The sequence below is a fragment of the Artemia franciscana genome, chromosome 11 (assembly GCF_032884065.1).
Source record: "Artemia franciscana chromosome 11, ASM3288406v1, whole genome shotgun sequence".
NCBI lineage: Eukaryota > Metazoa > Arthropoda > Branchiopoda > Anostraca > Artemiidae > Artemia > Artemia franciscana.
Genome location: NC_088873.1, coordinates 44,241,611 through 44,253,922, shown reverse-complemented (window position 1 = coordinate 44,253,922; position 12,312 = coordinate 44,241,611). Strand labels below are relative to the sequence as shown.

General features: G+C 33.0%; 1 protein-coding gene across 2 annotated transcripts in view; it reads right to left on the bottom strand.

The window, feature by feature from the left end:
- LOC136033273 (epithelial splicing regulatory protein 1-like) overlaps positions 1-12,312 on the bottom strand; it is a 219,262-nt gene that overhangs the window by 79,117 nt on the left and 127,833 nt on the right. For both annotated transcript variants that reach the window (XM_065714031.1, XM_065714032.1), the window contains exon 10: positions 9,040-9,255. In XM_065714031.1, the coding sequence (XP_065570103.1) occupies positions 9,040-9,255 (216 nt within the window). The remainder of the gene's footprint in view (positions 1-9,039; positions 9,256-12,312) is intronic.

The window sequence follows — 12,312 nt, the reverse complement described above, 5'->3', positions numbered from 1 at the left end:
AGCGACAGAAAACAAAAAGCCACGCCTACTTCTCCGAAAGTCTTAAAAAAAACATTTAGCTTCTATCGCTTGGTGCCGGATATAGAGATATTCAGTTTTGATGAATCTTATTAGAAAGTACGAACCTTGTGATTAAACAGAGCAAAATTTTCAGTACTTGTCGATTATTTGAAACAAGAATTATGTTTAGGCTGCATCTCAGAAAACCGGTCTCACGGCAACAAAAACAAGTAATGGATGATACAATGCATTGGACTTAAACAGAAAGCACTGGACTTGTACAAATTGGGCTATATGTTTGCATATTAGAGGTGGGGCGGGGGTTAGGTTAGATTAAGTCAGGTTAGGTTTCCATAATTTTGTTTCTAAAGTATTATTTTATCATCATGTTTTGTTATGTTTCATTAGGATTAACCTAACTTCACTTTTTGGGTGTATTTCCAATAACCGATGAGCACCGAATTTTCTTCTTAAATTTCAGAAAAGGGGAATCTCTAGAAATGTTCTAGCAAACCTCCTAGGAAAACACCAAAATTCAGCTCAAAAGAAATGTAATTTGATCAACTGGTATTTAAAAATTATACAAGAAACACCCGAGACATTACCTGGTTTTCATCCCGGTTAGTTTGCAATGTATAGTGATAGAATATAGTGTCTGATCATGGATAGCTATATTTTAATTAAATATTTAGTTGGTAATTTGGTTAGGCTAGAATAGGTTTGTTTGGGTTACGTATTTAATATATGCTATGGTTTATCCTTATCCCCTCATCATATAGACCAAACTTGTTTCTAAACTTTTATATTTTTATCTTACTTAGGTATATTTCATTAGCATTAATTAAACTTCACTTCTCGAGTCTTTCTCGTATAATACTTAAGTACCGATTAACTTTGCAGCTTCGGGAGTTCCCTGCTCCCTGGGAATTCAGGGATGCTCCCTGGATCGATTGAAACCTTGCCGACACATTTTCACTGTCTTGTCAAGCCAACAATTTTTAATAGCTTTCAATGGTAACTCGTCTTCCTGGAAAATTCACTGATGGGCCGAAGGTCGACCGACGTTGAGGCTCGGAAAATGATTTTTAAGGAATCGAATTCTCTTAAAAGTTTTAAGATCTGTGCTTTGCCGTAAGATTACCGATATTACGAAGAAGTTGACAAAGTACTAGCAAAAAAACTGTTTACAAGTTTTTCTAACATAGATTTTCACACAAAAGAACTTAACAAGAGGAATTTAACGTTTTGTCCTTTTCATTGTTTCACACAGGAAGCTTCACACAGGAAACAATCAGGTTTTAAAAAGGCAGGTTATATGTCTCTCAGAAACAAAGCTTGACTGAGGAAATTACGTCAAAGACATAATCCAATAAGGTTAAAGAACAATTTCTACCTTGGGATTGAAAAAATTAAATTCTCTTTTCTCTTTGGTTTTGGTGATATTCCACAAAAAAGACTTAAAACTAAAATGGTTTGTAGAAGACCTATTTGTCTCTCCATAAATAAGGAATAATGCGTTTAGGTTACAAAGACATGTTTATTTAAGCAAACAATTTAAGGCACATTTCTGCCATGGGATTGAAGAAAGGTAATTTCTCTTTTTCTATTTGGTTTTGAGCTGAAAGGGAACCATAGCAAATAGAAAGTTTTTTTCCTCTTTCTGACTTTTTGATCTGTTACCTGGAATGCTCTCTTTCACAGTGATATATAGTGATCGGTGTGCATAGTTTCCTTTTCTTATTGTCTGATATTCTAGTCTTTACATATTCTTTACGGAAAAAAGAGGAAAAATCCCATTTTTTTCCAGTAGGAGTCTTTTGCAAAGTTTGGTCTTAAAAAAAAATAAGATAAAATTTTATAGCGTTGTATTTTCAGTCTTTCTATCTCTATTTTAGAGATTTCAGATGTTCCGCGTTATGCTTTCTTGTCGTGTCAATGGCAACACTGCTTCTCAGTATTTAAAAAAAAAAATCGCGAATTTCACACATGTTCCTTAAAAATTTGGATTAATGAAAATATAACTTGAGATAGACAACTTACCATATTCAATATATAAGAAGCTTGGAAAGAAATCAAAATAAAGTATTATGATATGGTTAATTCCAACTATTTTCCTTCAAATAACATTCACGTACAAAGATTAAAAAAAAAAAATAATAGCAAAAAAATGCATCGGAAGAAGACGAAGAAGATCAATTTAGAGGCAATAAAAAAGTCAGGTTACAATGTGCCTGGGAATTTGGCAAGGCCGTATCCAGGGTTGGGGGGTCAGGGGATTAAGAGCCCCTCCCCAAAAATTGTTTGACTAGTAAAAATGTAACACAAATACACACAAACAAATTTTTGATGCGTTTTTTAAAGTTTTTTGTAGCCCCCCCCACCCCTGAACAAAACTCTGGAAATGCCCCTAGCCTTTTGTGTCTTACGAAAGTTGGATCTCATAAATTTGATGTTAGTGAAAATTCTATATTTATTAGTTTCTACTTCAGACTGCCTGAGATGACAGGGCAAAGGACTTAAATAATTTTAAACTAAAAATTTTAAAAAAAAATTAAAATTTAAACTAAATATAGTTTAATGTTTCAATTGATGCTTGCGTTTTTCATAGCTAGAAAAACGGTTTAAGCTTTAAATAAGCTTTAAATTAATCATTTAATTATTTAAGCTTTAAATAAGCTTAACGGTACTTTCACACTATGTTACAGAACCTTTCACAGTAGCCTAACTTAGACGTTACGCTATGCAATCTTATGGAGCAGATCTCTCCGTAGCGAAAGCAGGTTCAATTAGACTCGAGCTCTACATAAAATTTTACGCTAAGTAAGTTCGGCACATTATGAAAAAGTCAACATAACAGCAACAAAATTGAATTTCTCAATTCAGAATTAAAGAATTTTGAAAAAATTAATAAACTTTTCCTAGAAACCATTTACACGTGGTCAGAACTTGAACCTATTTCCATTAAAAATTCGCAATTTTTGAGCAATTTAGGCAACTCACGATGACATTGATGAAATTAGACGATGATTATATTTGTTTTATTCATTTTTGCGTTAGCCAAGTGTCAAAAAATTTGTTTAAATGTCAAAGTTTATGCTTAACGTAATGTAACTTAACCCTTTACAACATTACGTACAGAATTACGTACGTATTATTAAAAACGATTATGTACCTTTTAAGTTACATACAAAAATCAGGGAAGCATAAAAAAATTGACGAGAATAATTTTATACAAATAACCCAAGGAACTACTGAATAACCTAAATATATCGTAAAAAAATATATAATAAAAAAGTAGACATAGTTAATGATCCCGAAGTTTATCTTAAGGAGCCCTAATAGGTTTCATTTTATTCAGACAAATAAAAAATTATTTTACAAGTGTAACCCAGCTGCATAGTATTTTACCTCAGGCTATGATCTCAAATTAAGTTTAGCCACATTAACCTTTTTTGTATGGGATCTATGATTAGGGACAAGAAGTGTCATCACCTGGCAGCATGCCAATGAAGTTGTGCGATGGTTTCGCTAAGGTTTTCAGCACCTTTGAACTGATTGGATATCTCAATTTTTCTTTTGTGTCATTTTTGATGTAAGACCATCCTTTTTTAACTTCTTTTCCTTTCTATATTGTTATCTAATCTTTATAAATTCTTATTCTTCTTTATCTCTTTCCTTTTTTGGAATAAAGTGAAGTTTCTCCCTGGTCTATGGATAACGACGCCTGTTTACCACAAAGTTATGTGCAAGGCCGTATCCAGGAGGAGTGGGATGAAGGGGGTTTTGAACCCACCAAAATTTTTATCCGATCATAGAACGTAACGAAAATAAGTATGAAACAAATATTTAATATGTTTTTGTACCCCCCCATCCCCTTCGAAAACATCCTTTTGTAAAACCCTTTCCCGGAAAAAAGCCTGGGTATAGCTCTGAGTATGTGTATCGTTACTGCAGTTGCTGGGACAAAACCCCAGCCCCAGCATTTCCAAGAAAAAGATCAATTCAATGTGCCACCACAGGCACTTTCTTATCCAAATAACTTTTGCATAAGCATAATGCATTTTGCATTATGCATAAGAAAGTTAACTTTCTTATGCATATAACTTTTTGAAGCTAAGTATATCGTGATGAAAGCGATAGTATATCGTGATATATGCGAAATATATCGTGATATATGCGAATATAATATATCGTGTATCGTATATCGTGATAAGTATATCGTGATATATGCGAAATAGCATAGAAATTAGAATGTGTTTGCTATAAACTTTCCCAGAACTCTTATTTTAATTGGTTAATTTTAATGGAATGTGAGTCGATTTTGACTAAGCATAGCCCTGATATGTCACAGGGCGTAGCCCTGATGGTGCTCTATAGAGTATAGACCACCAGATGGTGCTCTAAGTTAAAAAGTGAAATCATTTTATGCAGAGTATATTACAAATAGGAACGTACCCATAGGAGGGCTCAGCCCCTTCTCCATTCAAATTTCCTTGAATTTCTGGGCACTTCTTATCCCCCCACCGTTATTTTTATTAATAGAACTTGAAATAATTCTTCGGTATGTGGATGAATAAAGACCCTTAAAGTTGTAAACCAGGAAACATTACATAGCGATTAACATGACATTAGTGTCATGCAATTCTATTGCGATACCCCTTTTTTTAATTAGACACCTACACAAGGATGGTGGACTTTTCTCTAGCCCTTTCCCTCAAAATTACTTTTATAGCCTTTTCCATAATTGTGTTGCGGAGCAACACTACTGCTTTCGTAGTTTTTTTTTTTTTTTTTTTTTTTTTCACCGTGATCAGCGACCTGTAGCTCCGAAGTGGTAAGAGTTAAAAATTTGAGATTTTTTCAGAGGAAAGGGAAACGTGAAACAGAGTAAAAAAGTTCCAGAGAAGTTCCTAAAATTTCTAACAGTTTTCCATAAAAAAAAAACCGTTTTTTTTCTTAGAAACTGTGCGTTCGATGTTTGGCGTCAAGTTAAGACGACCCTAGGTTCGGAAACAAACTTGTTAGAAATACAGTTATGCTGAACTCATATAGAACTTTCATTTGTCTCTTCGAGAACCGGAGCACAAAATTCCGTAGCTCTTACAGATTTCCCGGAAATAATTCCGGAAAAAGTCCATCTCGTTCCGATTTTTTTTGGAATTTTCTCAAATTTTCGATTTTTATGTTTCGTATATTTTTATCGAGTAGTGCTATGAAAAGTATGCAAGAAGAAGTGAAGTGTTCTATATACCAAGTTGCTTCGTTCTCTAAGAAATAATTTCCGAAGTTTCGACGTTCTAGAGGTAACTTCTGTTCTGGACCAGCTAGAATTTTTTTTTCCAACGCGGTTCGACAGGTCTCGATCTCCTAACAACTGGAGCTTACAATAGTTTCTCTGAAATAAAATTCCTTCTTTGGGTTTTTCTATTTGGAAGTTTTGTCATGCCCTCGGGGCAATTTAAATTTTTTGGTGAATTTGGTTTGTTTTATATTTTCCTAGTTTAGACCATCAAAAGTTAAGCAGAAAACTATAAGACGTTATTTCCGTATCTATTTCAGATTTCCCGGAAATAATTCCCGAAATGTGCGTCTCGAAACATAATACTTCGAATTGGCGTCGAGTTAAGACGGCCCTAGTTTCGGAAGTAAACGTTTTAGAGATAAAATAATTATGAACTCATATAGAACTTTTATTGATGTTTTCGAGAACTGAAGCATGAAATTCCGTAGCTCTTACAGATTTCCCGGAAATAATTCCGGAAAAGTCAATCTCGTTCCGATTTTTTGAAATTTTCTTAAATTTTCGATTTTGATGTCTATTTTATTTTTATCGAGTAGTGCTATGAAAGTTATGCAAGAAGAAGTGAAGTGTTCTTTATACCAAGTTGCTTCGTTCTCTTAGAAATAATTTCCGAAGTTTCGACGTTCTAGAGGTAACTTCGGTTCTGGGCCAGCTAGAATTTTTTTTTTCTCGTTTATTTCTGGACCAGCTAAACATTTTACCAAACTCAGTTTAGTAGGAGCTCGAAATAAAATCATATCAAAGATGCTTCAAGATAACAATCGAAGCCGCATTAGAAAAATGTCCTCTGAAGGACATAATGGAGACTGTTGCTCCGCAACTGTGTCCCGTAGGGCACAGTTGCATGTGTTGCTCCGCAACTGTGCCCTAAGGAACAGGGCACAGTTGCTGCAACACTTCCCGTTGCACAGGCAACGGAGGTCTAGTTTATGTAAGCTTCATGCATAATTTTGCCTAGTTTTGTGTTCTAACCGATAATGGCTACCCAAAATGTAGCCATCCTCTAAAATATTCCCAACTAGTGTGCCTGTTAAACAAAGCAGCAGCAGTCGGTGAAAAAACTCACTACGATTCGTTTCTTGACTCGATGATCGACGACTCGACGAATCGTCTCGACATAAACGGCTAAATTTTCTTCTCCAAGGCCCATTCCCTCTAAAGTGACACATGGACAAGGGGTTGTGAATTCCTACTCTAGGGAAAATAAGTTGCTTAATTTCCTATCCCCACCTCCAGACAATTTTTAGCAACTCATTTGAATTCTGTACTCGACTTCAAAATTCCATAGGTATGGTTACCTATCATTAACGCCTCTAAAGGATAGACCCCATCCCATCTTTCAAAATAACCAATTCCTACTGGAAATCTAGTACACGCACAGGAATATCTTAGAGCTTATTAGATCTTATTAGCTTATTATCTTAGAGGTTATTCAGAAACATCCTGATTCATAAGCACCGAAGGCCTTATAATAAACATTTTCTGCCCCCTTAGGTCTATTCATATCTTCTAGGTGTCCATCTTAAGTCTATTCATATCTCAAAACCTAGATTCTTTAAGATTCTTCATATGGGCCTTTTAAAATTACGAAGCTTTTAGAGTAGTTCCAGGTTGCCACGTCAAACCGTGAAAATAAATAAGCAGAACTAGTGAATTGAATTTGGCAACTATATTCCCGTCCATAAAATTTTTGATGCTTCACCTCTTGATTCTTCACCAACAATCGCCTTCAAAGCTGCTTGGAAGTAAGCTGCTTACTGCCAAATATTTTTTGGCTTATTTTTTGATGATTTTCACTCAAGCTGTTTTTTTCAATTTGGCACGGGTTGCGCTAAAAAACTGCATAAGTGCATATGGAGCTATTTTTCATTAAAACTCGTATACCTAATTTAAAAAAAAATAAAAATTTTAAATTAAATTCAATTTAATTTAAACCTAATTTAAAAATATTTTTTGGCTTATTTTTTGACAATTTTCACTCAAGCTATTTTTTTCAATTTGGCACAGGTTGCATAAGGTTTCAAAATTGCATAAGTGCATATGGAGCTATTTTTCATTAAAACTCGTAAGCCTAATTTTCAACCTTTTAAGGACAAATATGGATGTCCAAGTTTCCATTTAACCAATTCTAACAATAAGGTTTATTTTTCAATACCCCCTGGCACTTTAACGATTTCCAGCATATTTTTTTTTTCATATGTGAATGTTACTTTTCAAACGTCCCTAGAATAATGGGGTGTGAATATTCTCCAGAACTTTTTTTACGAATGTGTAATGGTCAATTCGGATATAACTAATCTTTTGAAGTCAGGAAACAACACTAAACTTATATATATATATATATATATATATATATATATATTATATATATATATATATATATATATATATATATATATATATTATATATATATATATATATATATATATATATATATATATATATATATATATATATATTCTTTATGGATTATTCTTTATGGTTGATTGTGTATGGTTATGCTGTTTGACCTATGTAGTTGTATGGATGAGTAGGGTTAAGGCCTCATTCAAGTGCTGGTCTATATTAATCACTAATTTAGGAAAACAGTTTTCCCTTTCTCCTTCTATCTCCTTTCTTTTTTTTTCTTTTTTTTTAATGTATTTGTGCTGTTGCATTGATGATTTCTCTTTTCGAGAGAAAAGAGAAATCATTTATATATAAAGAGATATATATATATATATATATATATATATATATATATATATATATATACAAACTGAACCAAACGATGTTTAGTCCTATATCCACCACAAATTTTACTTTTTCTGCTTACACTTATGTATTGGTTGGATGGAAGATTTCATTATAAGATTAAAATGGCGTGTCGAATGGTATATTTCTTGTCTATCTTGTAGAGCTCCTGCGATAAAAGTTAACCCTGATTACTTTAGAAAAGTACTTTCTATAATTATTTTTTCATAAACTTAAATAAGTTTTAAGCCAGTCGCCATCAAAATAAGCCAATTTGGCGTAAAATAAGCTAACGTGGCAATACTGCGAAGATACAAGAATGATAACTTTAGTTATCTCAGCTGTATTTTAATCTTGGCACCTGTTCCAAGCACGTGTAACTGGAATTCCCATATTCAAATTAAAAAAAAACAGCTGATTTTAAGAATGTATGTATCCAACTTAGGACGGGTTAACGGATTCTAGGGCGTGTCTCAAAAAGCAAAAGATAAGTACATTGCGGTTATTTTTTTTCTATTGCGAAGTATCAATAGTTCTGTAATAGTTGTCAGAAAAAGGTTAAGGTAGCTTCGATAGGACAGAAAGAAGGAAAATTGGGCAGTCCAATCCCAAAATAATGTACCTGCTATTTCATGTGACCGGCCAATCCAAAATAGCTTGTCTAATTTGTGTTTCTTTGTGTGTTGTTACAGTGTACGCCATCCTTAACTTAAAAGCCCGGTTAGCAATCAGATTTTACCAATTTTATGGTTGGTTAAATATTTTCATGAAAAGATCTGATTGGCTCAAATTAGCGCTAGCTAAATCCTCGGTATTTTTTGGGGGGAGGTGGGCTTTCAATTGCTGCAACAGAATTTGGCGAAAATTACTCTTTTTGGGGCACTATTATTTGAGGCATAAGAGTAACCTTTTTTCCCCTAACCTTTTTTCGCAATTTAGGGTCAACTCAGCCCAGGAACCTACCATTTTAAGCTTCAAGCCAAGACAGTACAAAACAATTTACCTGTTGCACTTCGGCAATTGTCGACCGGAAAAGTTCAATATACCGAGAACCAATTACTTGCTTGTGCTTTTTCAATGCTTTCTGGCCTTCTTCTTCGGTTTCAAACATGACAAAAGCATCGCCTGTGGCCCTGCCATCTGGCTTCTTCACAAACAGAACACCCTCTTCCCCTTCTAATACATAACAACTATCCTCAGGTGCTTGGAAAAACTCAACCTTAAATCATTAACATAATATTAACATAAATAATCGACATAAACGACCAAATAGATGATTATTCATCAATGTTACATAATTAATTTATTAATATTTATTATTTCATTAATTATATTATTTATTTTATATTATTATGTATTTATTGTTTATTACTTTATTATTACTATATTATTTTCTAATTAATATGCATTAATCTATTATTTTATTATTATTTATTTCTACTTATCTTACACTATTATTTATTATTATTGATTTATTTATCATTATCATATAATTTATTAGTTATTTATTAATTGAGTAATTAAGAAACATAAATAATTATTCATCAATATTATATAACTTATTAACATAGTGCAGCTTATGAACACACTATGTTATGTTAATTAACACTATGTTATGTTAATTAACAGAAACAATTGATATGTATGGTCATGCGTGATGAAGAAAGTCCCACTTTCAGACAAAAAGGACAGTGAGCACAAATTAAGCAGACAAATATAGATAGAATACGATTTCTAATATAGATTAGAAATACAATAGAATTCAAGAAAATCTTTGGTAAAGTACAAAAAAAGGAAAAATATAAGGCCCTCAAGCAAGGCAAAATCCAGGGGGCGGGGCATCGAGTTTGAATCCCCCACCCCTCCCGGAAATTTTTGTCCGACTTATAAAAAAGTAAAGAATACTCATGTAAACAAATCTTTGATGAGTTTTGTAAAAGAAATGATACCGAACTCCCCCCCCCCGAACGAAAATCCCGGATGCACTCTTGCTTTCAACTCCTGTTTTATCATATAATTTATCAGTTATTTTTAATTGAGTAATTAAGGAACATATATAATTATTCATCAATATTACTTAACTTAATAACTTATCATGTAAACAAATCTTTGATGATTTTTGTAAAAGAAACGATACAGAACTCCCCATCCCCCCCCTCGAACCAAAATCCTGGATGCACTCTTGCAAAGTCTTGTTTTATTTGGTGTAACAAGAGTCACAAAGATTCTACACTTTGAGTATTGAAAAGTAATAAACAATTGGGTATTGAATACAATTGGGTATTGAATAAATAAAAGTAATAAACATATAGTGTGTGTAATACGCTATCGAAAATATCTCTAACTCCGAAACAATTCCGAACACATATATGATATTTTCTTCAAAACTAAGATGAATGAGAAAAATACTTGACTAAGACAGAACGGAGTTCGACTTGATAAGAGTAAGTTCCTTTCACCTTATTCATGTTATTACCCCCCAAAAAAATCATCCTTATTGGCTCAATCATCGATTGAATATGAGGTATCAATACGAAAATGGATCAGCAATTATAATACATTTTTCAGAAGATGGGGGGAAAATAAGGATTTTCCCCTTGACTTTTTCGTTTGATGAATAAATAGAGCTATCGCCATGTCCTTAGCATAATTGAGGCAGTTGTGGTGTGTTTTTTTGCTATTACTAGTTTTATGAGCTATTTATTATGAGTAATACAAAGTGTCATCGTCCTTTCTAAAGGCTTGTTTTGCTGGGTTTTTTTTTATTTCGTCCTAGTAAAATTGATTAGTTTATTGTGAATGTTGTGTTATTATGAGAATTATCAGTGTTATTATGAACTATTTATTTTAAGATGTTAGTTTCAATCTCCTCAGAAATGATTTTTTTCATTTTTTGTGTTTTTTTTCGTTTATGACTAATACTTATCTAACTCTACATTCATGTATGCATAGAAGTCATAAAAAAATTATCACCATTATTAATTATAAACTTCTATTTTTTACTAAATGATCATAATTTTGTTATCAATATGTTATTATTATATAAATTATCACATATATTAAGAAGTGGCTTCAAAGTGTTCTAAGCTTCCCCGAATAAATCTCCTTGAAAGCAAAACCAGGGTCATTCTTATTTATTCTACTGTCATGAAAACTTCTATTTCAGACAAATTTCTTGTTATTCTCCCAATAACAGGACGAAAACTTTGATGAGTATTCCAGCTAAAAGTTTTGGTATTGCGTTAAAGTTTTTTTTTGTACTTTCAAATGAGCTATTTATTCTAATTAAACGGCCTTGGTAATTAAGGGGTCATTCTTAAAGATTTGGAAAAAAACTCGAATTTTACCGCAAAGAGCGAGGTATTGACAGGGGGTCGACCCCCCCCCCCATATACGTAATAATTTATGTTCGTGAAATTTTAATGTTGGTCCTTACTTTCAGATTGAAACAAACTTTTTTTTTATTTAATCTCCCAAGGATCGGATATTTTCAAAATGAAAAGGGTTAAAATGTAGGAAAATTATACTATTTGGCTGGGGCAATTCTAGGCCTTGTCATGGGGTGGAGACAGCTGCCCCCACCCCAGGTTTCTGACATTTTGCATTAAATTCCTTTTATCTTATACTGTTACGCTCCTATTAATGTACTTAATTTACTTAAAAAATATTTTTGAACAACTTAACGCTGACCCTTAAAGCGACCCCACTTAACGCTGTGTAAGATTCAAGAACCAACCGGTTTCATCTGCCTGTATTAAGAGACAATTAGCTTACGCTTAGTGATAAACAAGTAATGGGTGACATATTACATTAAACTTATGTGATTTGAGCTATATATTTGCACATTTGGGGGGGGGGGGTAAAGTATTTGGACAGCATTAAGTTACAAAATAATTCTTACTTCGTAATAATATGCAGAATAATTGTAGCTGACACATTTTGCATGCGGACCCGCTATACTATACCCCCACCCCCTAATGTGCAAATATATAGCCCAAATTTGTTTCTAAAGTATTATATTTTCATCATGTTTTGGTATTTTTCATTAGGATTAACCTAACTTCACTTCTTGAGTGGAGTCGCTATAACAGAAAAGTATCCTAACTTTATTTGATAATTTGATCATAAGTGCTCAGAAATTCGAAAAAATAGGATTTAAGGGGTTTAGATCCCCTCTGAGTGAAAACCTTGCACATGGACTGGTCATAAACCCATGTTATTTTTTAAGTTTTTATACTTTAACCTGGTATTATCGGTACTTAATTCAACTTTATGG